General features: G+C 37.0%; 1 protein-coding gene across 1 annotated transcript in view; it reads right to left on the bottom strand.

Moving 5' to 3' along the window:
- LOC137012976 (leucine--tRNA ligase, cytoplasmic-like) overlaps positions 1-15,152 on the bottom strand; it is a 41,077-nt gene that overhangs the window by 12,832 nt on the left and 13,093 nt on the right. The window contains exons 18-27 of the mRNA XM_067376517.1: positions 14,276-14,358; positions 13,787-13,925; positions 9,175-9,387; positions 8,931-8,988; positions 8,414-8,477; positions 7,920-8,103; positions 7,194-7,284; positions 6,334-6,474; positions 4,682-4,822; positions 1,715-1,825 (exon numbers count right to left, since the gene is read on the bottom strand). Coding sequence (XP_067232618.1) covers positions 1,715-1,825; positions 4,682-4,822; positions 6,334-6,474; positions 7,194-7,284; positions 7,920-8,103; positions 8,414-8,477; positions 8,931-8,988; positions 9,175-9,387; positions 13,787-13,925; positions 14,276-14,358 — 1,225 coding nt within the window. The remainder of the gene's footprint in view (positions 1-1,714; positions 1,826-4,681; positions 4,823-6,333; positions 6,475-7,193; positions 7,285-7,919; positions 8,104-8,413; positions 8,478-8,930; positions 8,989-9,174; positions 9,388-13,786; positions 13,926-14,275; positions 14,359-15,152) is intronic.

Genomic DNA, 15,152 nt, shown 5'->3' with positions numbered 1-15,152 from the left:
ATGCTTACTTATATAGGGCCTTTCCCCGCCCATTTCGGCGGGAAAGTTCGCGCGCTTTGTCACCATAGGCTGCGCAGTAAAGCCGCGCCGTCATTGGTTCAACGACTTGCAATGAGTGAACCAATGACGATGCAGCTGCACTGCGTTATTGAAAAGGCTTCAGTAGCGGGGAAAAAGGGAGACTTTTCTCCCATACGCAGTACTCGTTCCGTATCTCAGGGAACCGAGGTTACGTTAGTAACCGATAAGTTTTCTGCTGATGTGAACAAATCTTGACTTATTTGTAGCACACCTACCATCCAATAATCCCAATAAACTTTGTCACATAACATTACATTTACCTGAGAATAAGCCATTTAATGTCCATTAAATCGTCAAAAAACAAACACAAAAAAACAAACTATAGAGAGGAGCATTTTGATAAATGTATGCACTGTATTACATATTAAATTCTTATTAAACTGGTTAGTGATGTCTCATCTATTAATCAATCATGAAAAAAAGGTAATGACAGTCACTGTTTAAATGTTTGTATTTCAACAATGAATTGGAGTAGAAACCAAATTATATGACTGATATAACAAATGTATTGATATAAACACATGTTGACTAATTAGTAGGGCTGCCCCATAACAGTCGACGAGAAGAGGCTTAGTCGATCAAAATTTTATTAGTCGCAGAAAAAAACTCCACAGGAAGTCTGTGATGGACAGATCATTAACTGGTCTAAGTAGTAAATACAGTATATTGGTCAGGACATTGAAACGCTCATTCATCAACCTCAAATATGGCTTATATAAAACATGCAAGTAGTACTAGTAGCAGTTTTACATGGCCGCTCGCTTTAAAGTTAATCTAGAAACATGGGCTATTCAAGTGTTTGAAGCTTTACGAATCTTTTGTTTCGAATCAGTGGTTCGGAGCACGTATCAAACTGCCAAAGTCACGTGATTTCAGTAAACGTTGTAACGTCATAAGTGTTTTTCGAAATTTCAATGGTTCACCACTGGGGGGCGTGACTTTGGCAGTTTGATACACACTCTGAAAACAATGATTCGAAACAAAAGATTCATAAAGCTTCGAAGCTTCATGAAGCAGTGTTTTGAAATCGCCCATCACTAGAAACTGTTGAATAAAGTCATTATTTTTATTTTTTGCCGCACAAAAATTATTCTCGTCCCTTGATAACTTTAAGGTTGAACCACTATAGGTCACATAAACTCTTTTAAATATATCTTTAGTAGCTTTCTGGGCATCTGAAAGTGTTAATTATCTTAATTTGTGTTACAAAGATGAACGAAGGTCTTACGGTGTGGAAGGACATGAGGGTGAGTAATTAATGACAGAATTTTCATCTTTGGGTGAACTAATCCTTTAAACCAATCCTTTAAACCCAATCCTGTTCCTGGAGATCTACCTACCTGCAAAGTTCAGCTCCAACCGTGATCAAATACAACTGAACTAGCTAATTAAGATCTTCAGGAACACTTGATAATTACAGACAGGTGTGTTGGATCAGTGTTGGATCTGAACTCTGCAGGTAGGTAGATCTCCAGGAACAGGATTGGGCACCCCTGCTTTAAACTAATCAAGCTAGTCAATCGGAATCAAATCAATTACAAATCTGAAATCTGGGTCAATACCCAGCCCTATTAAATATGTGAAGATTGTCTCAATTTGCACACTTTGATATGTGTGATTAGGGTGTTTATACCTTGTAATGTTTGCCCAGCAAAGAGAGGGCGCTGTGCTGCCAGGGTGGGTAGGTCTTCGCTACATAGATGGTGCAGTGCGTAGGCTTAGCTGGTGGCTTGCTGTCCCCTTTCTGTGGTAGACAAAGGAAAGCAAAGATGGTTAAAAGCCCATTACACAAAAATGGCAGCAAGATTCAGTATTATTAATGTTAGAGTTTTACAAAGGTTTTTATGTAAATGGATTGTGATGGAATAGAGTAAATCCAGGGAAGTTTTTTTTTTTTTTTGCAGTTTCCCCCAGTATAGTTTCCTTCAAAGTCTTAAACACATCAGCACAACAACTCCTTATCCAAAGCGACATCCATTACCACATTGTCCCAACAACAGGACTGAGAAAAGCCTCTTTCCTCAGAGGCTTGACTCATAGCACTTACGTAAGGACTGGCATAAGTAGAAACAGACTGTAGGGAAACGTCCCATGTTAAAAGCGAGGGATAATGCACTACTCTTCTGTCAGGGGATGTCTGGGACAGCACTGAACTCACTCTACATGACAGCTGTCGACTTGACTCATTCTTGAGGTAATTTCTGATTCAGTGGGGTCTGGAGGTGAAGGATCTCTGTCTAACGGCTAAAGGTTATAAGGATTTTATGAATCATGCTACTAATTTCAAGTACAAACCCAATGGGTAGCTACTGTAAAAGAACCTAACTGAAAATCTTCATAAATAAAAGAAATTGCTGAAATGTTAATGTCGGGGTAGCAGGGTTAAGGTTTTGAATATCACATTTAACCACTAGTTGCTATGCAACTACACATTTAGTCCATGAAAACAGCCACTCACCCTTCATGAGTGCAAAGTTTGGTGAGTTTTCACCATAGAGATAAAAAATTACAGCTGTTCAAATTGTGTATAATTATCATAATTACTATAAATATAGCTGCAAGTCGCAATTACAGAACCAAGCATAGCAATGGGAGATATGTTGCGATTTAAGCACTATTAAAAGAGTCATAACATGATTTTAGGATGAACAGATCAATGAAAATAGGCAAGTTTAGCCCATTTTAACCACTAGGGGGTGCAATTTCTAAAGTCCAGGACGTTGCATCAAGGACGTAATCAAAGACCAATGCGGTTTTGCTTTGCTAGCCAGTTAGCTAAATTCTATTGCATACTTCAACAAACACCAACAAACTTCTGTTCACAACAACTATTCGCCTTATTCACCTGGCAGCCATTTTGAAAACTCGAACGCCGTTGAGGGGTACACAAACCCGGAAGTTGTACTCCGATACAGTACCATCAATCAGCATTGGAAACGACTACGAATCTTGCCATTTTTACATATGATTTGACTGTTAATTTTTAATAAATATTAAAAATATAAAAGGTACGTGCATTATAGCAGACATGTAGATGAACACTTTACAGTTGTTTTTATGGCTGTTAATTCTTCCCTTCAAATGTTATTGAGCATTAAATTATGGCATATTTATGTATGAGCGTATATACAGTAGTGAAAAATAGCCATATTTACACATGATTTGACAGTTTATTTTACTAAATATTAAAAATATAAAAGGTGTGCATCATAGCTGACATGTAGATTAACACTTTTCAGCTGGTTTTATGGCTGTTAATTATTCCCTTCAAATGTTTTTGAAGTTAGAGTCGTGCATACCAATGTCGGATGTAACTTTAGAGACAGTCCTTAAATTTGCGAATATCAAACGTCTGACGTCAAACCAACTTTATGCCAGTGACCAGGATGCCTTCTGATATTTTTTATCCACTCTCGACATAGTCCCTTATCCTCTGGAAAACGGTGAAAGCTAGGTTTGTCCACTGTTGGATTTTTTTCCTGTGTGACGAGCACTGGGGAACACAGCAGTGATATTTCCATTGCCGCTAAGAGAAATCGCAACGCGAGAATTCCCGGAAGTGGTAGGTGTACCCCTCAAGCTCCTTAGAACGTTCGAGGTGAATAAGGCGAATATCACTACATATCACTAATCACTATACACTGGGCCAGCTAACCAATCTGAGCACACTGCATAAATTGGAGGGAGTGGCTTCATAGAATCAGGAAGTCAAACGAGCCGTTCAAATGACAATGGAAACAGAGGTGTAGAATAAAGGTGAAATGTATAAAAAATACAGCTTTTTTTAAAAAAAAAATGAAGCATTAAGACATGTTAAACTGCGCCCCAAAAACACAATCAAGCCCTGAAAAAGAAAAAAGAAAAAAAACACTGAACCACCTCTATAAAATAAGTACTAAAACAAACAAACAAAGTATAAAAAATAATCAAAATGCCCTCATCATGAGCAGAAAACAAAGTTAACTAGTATTGGCAAAATTTATGTTGTCTTTCCGTGCCATCTACAAATTATTTTCCCAATAACTCTCGGTCTCACGGTCCGGTTGGAACCAACCCAGGGTCTGGACCCGGACTGGAGTCCGGCATCTGAATATGCCTGACTTAATCAACTGGCGTACATTATGTATTATGACAATTGGCTGCAGAAGGCAAAATGGCCTGGTGATTGTTGTTGTTACACTTTACAGAATAATCAAATCCTTGTTTAATACTGGCCAACAAACATTTAATTCAAATGTCCATTAATCTTTGATATTGTGATGTGTTACGTCCTTAAGGAAACACAAGTTTCACTGTAATATCAAAGCTTTGCCAAAATACAGATTATTTTCCAGTCTCATTGTCAACTTGTCGACAAACTGATGTGTTACATGTCAATTTGGCATTCAGGGGTAGTTTTTCCCTGTTGTTATGAACATTTCACTCTGAATGGACCAAGGTGACCTTAAGAGAGTATAAGAAGACACTTGACTTCTTATTAAATGTTATGACAAAATAGCAAAGAAAACACATAGGAAGAACACATGTCCAACACAGTGGAAAATATATTTAAAAAAATGTAAGCAAATATTGTATTGTGGTCATGAGGAGAAGTCCATACCTTGCCCTTGGCTGGCTGTGTGTAAGCTTTCAGGCGAAGGCGAAGGTCATGAGCAGTGTCCATCAGATACTGTGAGGATCGAATCAAGATCTCATCCACTGGACCGGCTGTAGGCCAGCAAGCCTTCATTACAGAACTGCTCTATAACCAGAGAAAAAGTGAAAGTGTTAAATGTGCCACTGAGTTAAAGATGGATTTGCACATACTTTCATTTAAAACAAATTAAAACAAATAAAGGATAACGTATAATCAGCCAGTCATTTTCAGTTGTCTATAGAGATACAATCTCCTATAGTAATAAAAATAAAATTTACAATGTAAAATTAAATAAACAAACTGTAATTTAAAAAGGCTTGTTTTCTATTTGAAAACATTTTAAAATGCAAATTATTCCTGTGATAGCAAAACTGAATTATACATTTGTTTGGTGTTCAAGAAACATTTCTTCTTATTCTCAATGTTGAAAATAGTTTTGCGGAACCGTGATAGATTCAAAAGTTAAGTAAATAAGTAAAGAATACACTTTTTATTTAACAAGGATGCATTAAATTGATCAAAAGTGACAGTAAAGTCATTTATATTGTTACAAAGATTTCTATTTTAAAAGGTGCCCTGGAACCAGTTTTTACAAGATGTAATATAAGTCTAAGGTGTCCCCTGAATGTGTCTGAAGTTTCAGCTCAAAATACCCCATAGATTTTGTTTTATTAATTTTTTTAACTGCCTATCTTGGGGTATCATTAACTATGCACCGATCCAGGCTGCTCCGTGAAATTGTGTTTATGCATTATACAGACTGCAAGTGTTTAAAAAATGAAAATAACGACAGTCTTGTCTCCATGAATACAGTAAGGTGGTAACTTTAACCACATTTAACAGTACATTAGCAACATGCTAACGAAACATTTAGAAAGACAATTTACAAATATCACTAAAAATATCATGTAATCATGGATCATGTCAGTTATTATCGCTCCATCTGCAATTTTTCGCTATTGTTCTTGCTTGCTTACCTAGTCTGATGATTCAGCTGTGCACAGATCCAGACGTTAATACTGGCTGCCCTTGTCTAATGCCTAGAACATGAGCTGGCATATGCAAATATTGGGGGCGTACATATTAATGATCCCGCCTGTTACGTAACAGTCAGTGTTATGTTGAGATTCGCCTGTTCTTCGGAGGTCTTTTAAACAAATTGAATTTATATAAGAAGGAGGAAGCAGTGGAGTTTGAGACTCACTGTATGTCATTTCCATGTACTGAACTCTTGTTATTTAACTATGCCAAGGTAAATTCATTTTTTGATTCTAGGGCACCTTTAAATAATATTCATCAAAGAATCCTGAAAAATAAAATGTATCGCCGTTTCTTCAAAAAATATGAAGCAGCTAAAACGGTTTTCAACAAAAATAATAACAAGAAATGTTTCTTGAGCAGCAAATCAGCATATTAGAGTGATTTCTGAAGGATCATGTGACAATGAAGACTGGAGTAATGATGCTGAAAATTCAGCTTTGATCACAGGAATAAATTATACTTTACAATATATTCGAATAAAAAACTATTTCACATTATTATTGTTCTGACTGTATTTTTGATGAAATGTTATGGTTTAAGAGCAAGCGAGCAATTCCTTCGATACGGGGTCTCACCTTCCCCAGCAGGGACCAGGTGTGTTCACACAGGTGGGGGCAGATGGGAGCCAGCAGGAGTGTTTGCTTCTCGATAAACTGGAACACAAGATCCCTGTGCATGCCCTCAATGGCCAGCTCCCTGTATTTATCCTTGGCAGCCTTCAAAGAATCAAAAAAATTGTTAATTATATATATAGTCTCACTGTTAGTTTACACTGAAGGTTTCCTGACAAATATCATGGAATGACACAATAACATGGCATAATGTTTTATTGTTATTTTTAATTAATATTACTACTGCAGATGTAATTTGTAATTGCTCTATATCAGTGGCTCTCAACTGGTTTGGCCATGGGACCCACATTTTCCCATGGCCTTTTTTTTTTTTTTTTTTTAGGAATTTGACCTTAATTATTGACAACATAACTGCAATGTTGCATGCTTGTAATTTCTTTTGCACTTTATTTATAATGACTTGAAATACATTGTGCATGCAATTGAAGAGTGCAGGTGAAAAGTTTTTTCTAAAGGCGAGAGACATTTTATTTAGTAACAAGTTACGAAAATAACATTCAATTAATTACATTGACATATAGCCTGACAACATATGATCTGACCGCAGATACTGAATCAGGACAATGCATTTTTCCTCAGGCACCCTTTACTTAAACTTTGTCTGACAGAAGTCAACAGCTTTTGTGCAAGACTTTCAAAAAAAAAAAAAAAAAAAGTCTTTCATCTGAAAAGCATAGAATTACATTTATTTGACTGCACATTGCACACCAGTTGAGAAACACTGCTCTATATGACACATTCACAAAATGTATTTAGCCAACGGATGCTGTGAAGGATGTTGAATGTAAGTTTGTATATGCTACCTGGAACTCAAAAAAGCCGCTCTTCAACGCCTCCTTGTACATCATTCTCTCATAGTGCTGCTCTGTTTTAATGATGCCAGAATTCATTTCGCTGCAGACAGACACAGATCATGTAGAAATCAATTTTAACTAAATAAACAGACAAAGAAATAAGACCTTTTTTCATATTAAAATTGTGCCTCTCTGAATGAATGAATGAATGAATGAATGAATGAATGTCACATGATCCTTCAGAAATCACTCTAATATGCTGATTTACTGCTCAAGAAACATTTCTTATTTTATAATTTTTACATATTTTACATATACAATATTATTATACATTACATTATAATTAATATTTTTGTGGAAATCATGATACATTTTTTTTTTCAGGATTCTTTGCTCAAAAGAACAGCATGTATTTGAACTCGACAAAAAAAATTACAGATGTCTTTGTCACTTTCACCTTGCTGAATAAAAATATTGAAATATTGAAAAGAATTCTTACTGACCCCAAACTTTTGAACAGTAGTGTACTATCACCTTTATATTATCTTTACTTATTACTTCATCTGTGCATTATTGTTATTATGCCACAATATACTTTTGGTACTTTGTGCTTTCACATAAAATTCACTCGTCGTACTAATACAGTGAATGCCTTTTTTTCCCTTTTTTTTTTGTTATAGTGTAAATAATCGCTGTCTGCGATTTGTGTTGCTTTTTTTATAACCCTAGTGTTACCTAATAAACACTCTGTCATTAAATGTGTCTGCTGGTCCGGTCCTCAGGTTGTTCTGATTGGCGATCATCTCTTTCACCCATTCCACCCATGTAAAGAGGCGCAAAATCCCCGCATCTGCCATGGCCTCAACGAAGTTAGCATCCTCCACCGTGTCCCCTGCATCAGCCAGAGCCAAACGCATGCCTAAGACAGACAGTAACAGATGGATGGATTTAATGAGGTTTACGGCATTCACATCCTTAAATCTCCATTACAGGTCACATAAACCAGCATATAAGTAAATTGTGGGGTTGCAAGGTTAGACTTGATATAAATAACCACAGACAAGTGCACTCATCAATGACAAATGTAGACCAACATAAATCCTTACATGCATAAGGATTAAATCTATTCCTGATTCTGGCACTAAATAAAACAGCCCGATGCGGTAAGAGTCTGAGAGCATGTAAAGTGTTTGGCCTTACAATGAGCAGAATACTTATGAAGGACTTACCATCTGCTGAAAATTTGGCAATGGCTTGACTCAAAGTGAGAAAGTTGCCAGTGGATTTGGACATCTGGTGGATACAAACACACCTAATTAGATAGCTGAAGAGGACCAACCACAACATGTGTGTTCATAAATACTGAGGAACTTCTCAACTAGTGTTGTTAATGTTCACTAAAACTAGAATTATTCACAATCATATGTTGAAATAAAGCTGAAAAAAGTAAAACAAACATTAATAAGATGAAAAACTCACAAAAGCACATAAACCTTACTAACGTACTAAAATGACTAGAGAAATATAAAATAAAAGCATATTAAAAATACTATTAAATTTTAGAATGCTATATAACTAATACTTACATGATTTTCTGGGAGATTTATAAGAGATTCGACTACTTTTGTAAGGAAAAAGATATGTGGCCCTCACAGTTATACCGAAACAGCTAAAGTTAGAGCCAAGTCACCGTATGTTGTGAAGCCAAATGTTTCCTGACAAGAAAACAGTGGAATATTAACTCACCTTTTCAGAGTTTAGCAAAAGATGACCATTGGCACGTACTGCTTGTGGCCATTTTCCACTATTAAAAAAAATATATATAATTGATAAAATATATAATATATAAAATTGATTTAGGAATTACAAGAAACAGGGGGAAAGCGTAGGCGAAGTTGAGAAACACAAGAAAAATATTCTTCACATTACAATACATTTTTCTCAACACACTATACAGAAAGATTTGTACGGTCTATAAACTGCATTGTACCTGTCATTGGGCCACATGGCTACATGATTGTAGAGGTAATAGGAGAGGTGGTTTGGCACCAGGTCCTTCCCTGATACTCTCACGTCTACAGGGTACCAGAACTCGAACTCCCTCCTGAGCTTCTGCAGGTTCTCCTTCGGGATGTCCGTCTTTGGGAAAGGTGTTGTTTTGAAGAAGATGTAATCCCAAACCTCCCTCGTCATCTGCTCGGGCCTGAGGGGAGGAAATATGTTCTTCTGTATCATTTTTTTTGAATTACTATTTTTATTCAAGTAACACTGAATATGTGTGGCAGGACATTCAGACGGTGAGGAACATGTCATTTTTGTTCTTAATTTGATTCACAATGAGGCTGTTTTATGCAAACTAAATTAAATATTAACCATCAAACTTTTTTTACAAGATGTAATATAAGTCTAAGGTGGCCCCTGAATGCGTCTGAAGTTTAAGTTCAAAATACCCCATAGATTTTTTAAATTATTTTTTTTAACCGCCTATTTTGGGGTATCATTAACTATGCACTTATTCAGGGCTGCTGGCCCTTTAAATCTCATTCTCCCTGCCCATCGAGCTCACAACTCTATAATACAGTGCATTTACAAAGTTCACACAGCTAATATAACCCTCAAATGGATCTTTACAAGATGTTTGTATGTGAGTATAGTACTTATTTGGGTGTTTATATTTGATTTAGAGGTGGGCATAGATTAATTTTTTTAATCTAGATTAATCTAGATTAATTTTGGAATTAATCTAGATTAATCTAGATTAAAATGGCTCATTTGAATTCTGCCGAAGACATTCAGAATATGTGAGATACCCAAATTGTCCCTGCGTCCCAATGTCCATACTATCCATCCTAAATAGTATGTGAGATTAAAATAAGTGTGTGCCAAAGCATAGTATGTTGAAAAGAGTATGCCAAAAGTCCCCGGATGGTCTACTATTTCCGGTAGATTTTCGAAGTGTGGATCCGTTTTTCATCTGCAAATACCAATGTGGACTTTTATAAAGATCTGATTGGCCATTAAGTTTTAAATGCATCTTTATGCATTAATATGAGGAGAGTTCTCCACATGAAAGACTCGCGACTGCAGATCAACGTGCTGCATTTCTCTCCGATACGGTAGGAAATTAGCTAAATAAAATGTGGAGGATGTAAGATGATTGACAGGGAAGTTTACGGTGACTGGATGCGACAGAGAGCAAAGACTCAACTGTATGACGTGATAGTATGTCCCAAAGCTTGTCTAGTCTTTTGCTACACACTCAAAAGTAAGTACTTTTTGTTCACAGAAAGAGTACATATTTTAGGGCGTAGTACTATAAGTAGGCGAATTGGAACGCAGCAAATGACTAAAAAGTAATCCACCATTTTGTCCGACAAAGCAGATAGGAGTTAGAAGATTAACCTCAGTGGAGTTAAACTTTTGTATATTATATTTTGTATATTGACATCTTTCCGCGTTTGAAACAACACTGATTCTCATGTTCATTCATGTTTATTTGATGCTATAAATGGACTCGTAGTAAGAGATGATCAGTTTACGAGCCTCTTGAGCTGAGGCGCTACAGCAACCTGTCACGACCATGGTCACAACACATTAAAGAAAACAGGTTTTATTGTTTGAATTTCTTAAAAAACTACAGTTTTAAAACTGGGACTTTGTTAAATATCATAAGTTACCTGCTTTGTCTTGTCAGTGTCCTCTTTGCTCCGTGATGCATTTATCACTGTGTGACGTGACGGGCCTGACAGCACCAGTCGACCAAAGCAACAGTAACTAAGGGGGGCGGGTCTTTGAGAAGGGTCAGTTCGGCTAGGTATACATCCGCGCTAAACTATCAAGGTGAAAGTCATCATAGCTTGCGTAGAATAGACCCAGCTCCCAACCCCAATTTGAAAATAGATTAACGGCGATATTTTTATCACCCGATAAGAGTCTCGCGTTAACGTAGCACGTTAACGCCGTTAACGGCCCACCACTAATTTGATTCTGAACGAGTTTGATAGTGCTCCATGGCTAAAGCTAACATTACACACTGTTGGAGAGATTTATAAAGAATGAAGTTGTTTATGAATTATACAGACTGCAAGTGTTTAAAAATGCACTTGAATGGACAAATTCACACAAAATTATGTCCAAAAAAAAAAATAATAAAAAAAAATAAAGCCTGTCTCAGCGAGTATCCTAATAAACAGTCGGTTATGTCTTAAGTGAACAAACAGTTGAGAAAGAAAACCAATGTGTAACAGTATCAGTATCAGTATATTGGATCCGTGCATTCGGCTGCAGGCTAATAATCCTGCTGCTGTCTGTGTTTTTAATGTTAATCAAATATTAAAAGACAAAGGAAAAAAAAAATCACTCACTGTTCTTGACTGGACAACTTCTGTAACTTCAAGGATTAATCGGTTTAATTTATACAGTGAAGATTATGTGTTTCCCATACATTTATTTAGTTATGGCGGCCTGTCACAATATTCACACTGACCGCCACAAATAGCCACCTCCCCTTGCCACCAGCTCCCACGTCTCTTACACACAGGCGCGACTTTAGCACTACATATAGCAACTTTCAGACCACTCTGGCAACTTATCCATAAAATTTGCATAGTGACAAATCTAGAGACTTTTTTGGATAAGTACTGTACTGCCCCACGAGTGCGAGGTCTGACTCGGCGTCTATTCTGTGCAGTGAGCGGCAGAGAAGCAGTGCTTTCAACTGACCGTACCGCAGCAAACTTGTCAATAAATGAGTATAAAACTGCATTTCGAAGCACCTGTCACTGTTACTGACCGTTTGTGCATATGAACATGAACGTAGTTTGTCTGTAAATTTGCACATTTTATTACTCAGAAGCAAGCAGTGTGCTGCATGAGACAAATACGGAAGAAATTTAGCCAAAACCACCACATACAGCCAGTCTTTAATGTAGATGTATGGTGATTTTGTCAGATGATGTCGCGATTATAAATCAGGATTTAATGAGTATAGAGAGAGTGACTCCTGGTTAACATGTAGTATTAATGGGTCGTGTTTAGTCACTATTTTATACTTGTTTCATCTCTGACAACAGAAACAGAAAATATGTAAATGGGAACAGTTTTACTGAGCATTCAGTTGTATTACAGTATGTTCCAGGTCAGAGTAGAAGCAAAACAGATCCGAAGTGCCAAAATTTGTCTGAACGCAAACACGATGCAATGACATCACAAATATGCCTATTAACGTATGACGTCATCTGGCACCACAAGTCTCACAAAATCCTGTGGGAAACACTGCAGCGTTATTTTACATTTGGGCCTGGTTTGGGCATTTAAGTAGCTTTATAAACATGAAAAGACTTAGAAAAACACATTACTGGAGTGCATCTTGAGTCAAAACAATGGCACGGACATGTCAGCACAAGTTGCTTTCAGTTAAAACAGCTCAAAACATCATGGCTGGTAAATTTAAAGTCACTGGCAGGTGTGGAAAAAAATTAGTTTTAGGACCTGCTATAAATGAACTAAAGCATGGTCACGTGACTTCAACGTCATCACCACTAAGCTCTTTTAATCTTTATTTACAAAACATTTCCTTGAAAATTTGAGTAAGAATAGTTGCAAGAGCTCAGTTATAAACACAACAAGGCTGTGAAAGTGGACTAGTGAGTAGATGAGTTTAGATGTTCAGCGTGATGATGTTTAATGTCCACGAAAACCTCTGTTTTAGCCACTTGTTAGCAAACGTATTTACTTTTATCGAGTACAACAAAAACCCACAAGAAGGTACAACTGATGTATTTTATGTCATAGAATAAATTGCGCAAGTATCTTGAGCTTGTGTTCAACACAGACCTTATTTCAGACATTTAACCAAAAATCCATTCAAAAAAGCCATTGACTCAGTGGTTCAGATCGCATAAACAAAGCCTCGTTTACTAAAATCGAACGAGACTTTGGCGCTCCGAACCACTGATTCACAAACAAAAGATACATAAAGCTTCGAAGCAGTGTTTTGAAATCGCCCATCACTAGATATTGTTGAAAAGTTGTTATTTGGGTTTTTTTTGTGGTATTTTCGTTTCTTCATAATATTAAGGTTGAACCACTGTAGTCACATGAACTGTTTTAAATATGTCTTTAGTATTTTTGTGGATCTTGAGAGGTTCAGTGACATTGTTGGCAATAGAGGCCTCACTGAGCCATCAGATTTCATCAAAAATATCTTAATTTGTGTTCCAAAGATGAACGAAGGTCTTTTGGGTGTGGAACGACATGAAGTTGAGTAATAAATTACATTGTCTAATCCTTTAAAATGCTAACATTTCTGCATTACTCTATTTTAATCTTTAAATTATACTTAGTGGTCCTGCCCCATGCTAGTGGTAAAATGTCAAGGCGTAAGCTGAATGAATGGGGAATATGGGACTGACTTACATATAAAATAAAACTAGACTCCAGATTCCAAATGATCATTATTCCCATCAACCACCTTTCCTCATTCTCCCCTACTTAATGATGTTCAGCCTATAAAACCTTGTATTACATAAATCTGTTGCATGCAAAGGTCTTTTTTGCATTTTTTTAAACTTTCAAGCTTTTTCTGGAAGAGCAAATAATACCTGATTCCCAGTGGGGAGGGTCCTTGTCCATTGAGAACCCCTCCCTGGAGGAGATGTGCCACGGTGTAGTAGGCCATGTAGATGGTGGAGTCCGACAGGGACTCAATGAGCCATTGTTCATCCCATGGCAACCGGGTTCCTATGGGAACCAAACACATAAAAGAACTCCAAAATCAAAGGTTCTCTCTAAGGAATGGCAAGAAAATTGCTGATGGTATCGCTGAGTGGTTTGGGGGCAAGGGAGGAGCGAGAAATAAGAGTGTTACAAAAGAAATATAGATGGGCCTTGTCCTTACAAAAAGACTTTGATTAAGATTAGCTTCACACAAAGATCGGTCATCTGAGGTGCATTCAAAAGGATGTGTGCAAAGAAAACTTTGAGCAGTTTGCCTAACTATTACAAGCAATTTATTCCAAAAGAAAAATCAAACAGGATGCGGGAAAAGCTTGCAACAAAGAAACAATGGCACAAAGATAAGCCGGTCTTACCTAACCCATACGTTCTGGAACAGGCATGCTCCTGAAGCCAAGCCAACGTTGCTTCAAAGTTCTTTCTGGTTTCATCACAGAACCTGAAGAGCAAAAGTCAATATTCACACATTAAAGGATTAGTTCACTTCAGAATTAAAACCATTTACTCACCCCCATGTCATCCAAGATGTTCATGTCTTTCTTTCTACAGTCGAAAAGAAATTATGTTTTTTGAGGAAAACATTCCAGGATTTTTCTCCATATAGTGGACTTCACTGGGGTTCAACGGGTTAATGGACCAAATGTCAGTTTCAGTGCAGCTTCAAAGAGCTCTACATAATCCCAGATGAGGAATAAGGGTCTTATCTAGAGAAACAAGGTCATTTTGTTTCTCTAGATAAGAGAAAAAAAAAAAAAAAAAAAAAAAAACGCTGCTCTGCGATGTGCCACGCATTACGTAATCACATTGGAAAGGTCATGCTTGACGTAGGCGGAAGTACTGCGGTAGGGCGAAAAACATTTTCTCGTTTTTGTATAGGCTGTTTGACTTAGTATTTGCACGTTCACTTTGTGAACACATGCTTGGTACTTCCGCCTGCATCACGCGTGACCTTTCCAACGTGATTACCTAATGTCTGGCGTGTTGCAGAGCAAGAGCAAAAGCAAGACGAGCATTTGTGGTTAAAAAGTATATAATTTTAATTTTTTTAGAAAATGACCGGTCGTTTCTCTAGATAAGACCCTTTTTCCTCATCTGGGATCATGTAGAGCTCTTTGAAGCTGCACTGAAACTGACATTTGGACCTCCAACCCGTTGAACCCCAGTGAAGTCCACTGTATGGAGAAAAATCCTGGCATGTTTTGCTCAAAATCCTTAATTTCTTTTCAACTGAAG

Source organism: Chanodichthys erythropterus, chromosome 22 (genome assembly GCF_024489055.1).
Source record: "Chanodichthys erythropterus isolate Z2021 chromosome 22, ASM2448905v1, whole genome shotgun sequence".
NCBI classification, from domain to species: Eukaryota; Metazoa; Chordata; class Actinopteri; order Cypriniformes; family Xenocyprididae; genus Chanodichthys; species Chanodichthys erythropterus.
Note: the sequence above shows the minus strand (reverse complement) of the source record. Positions and strands in the feature narration are given on the sequence as shown.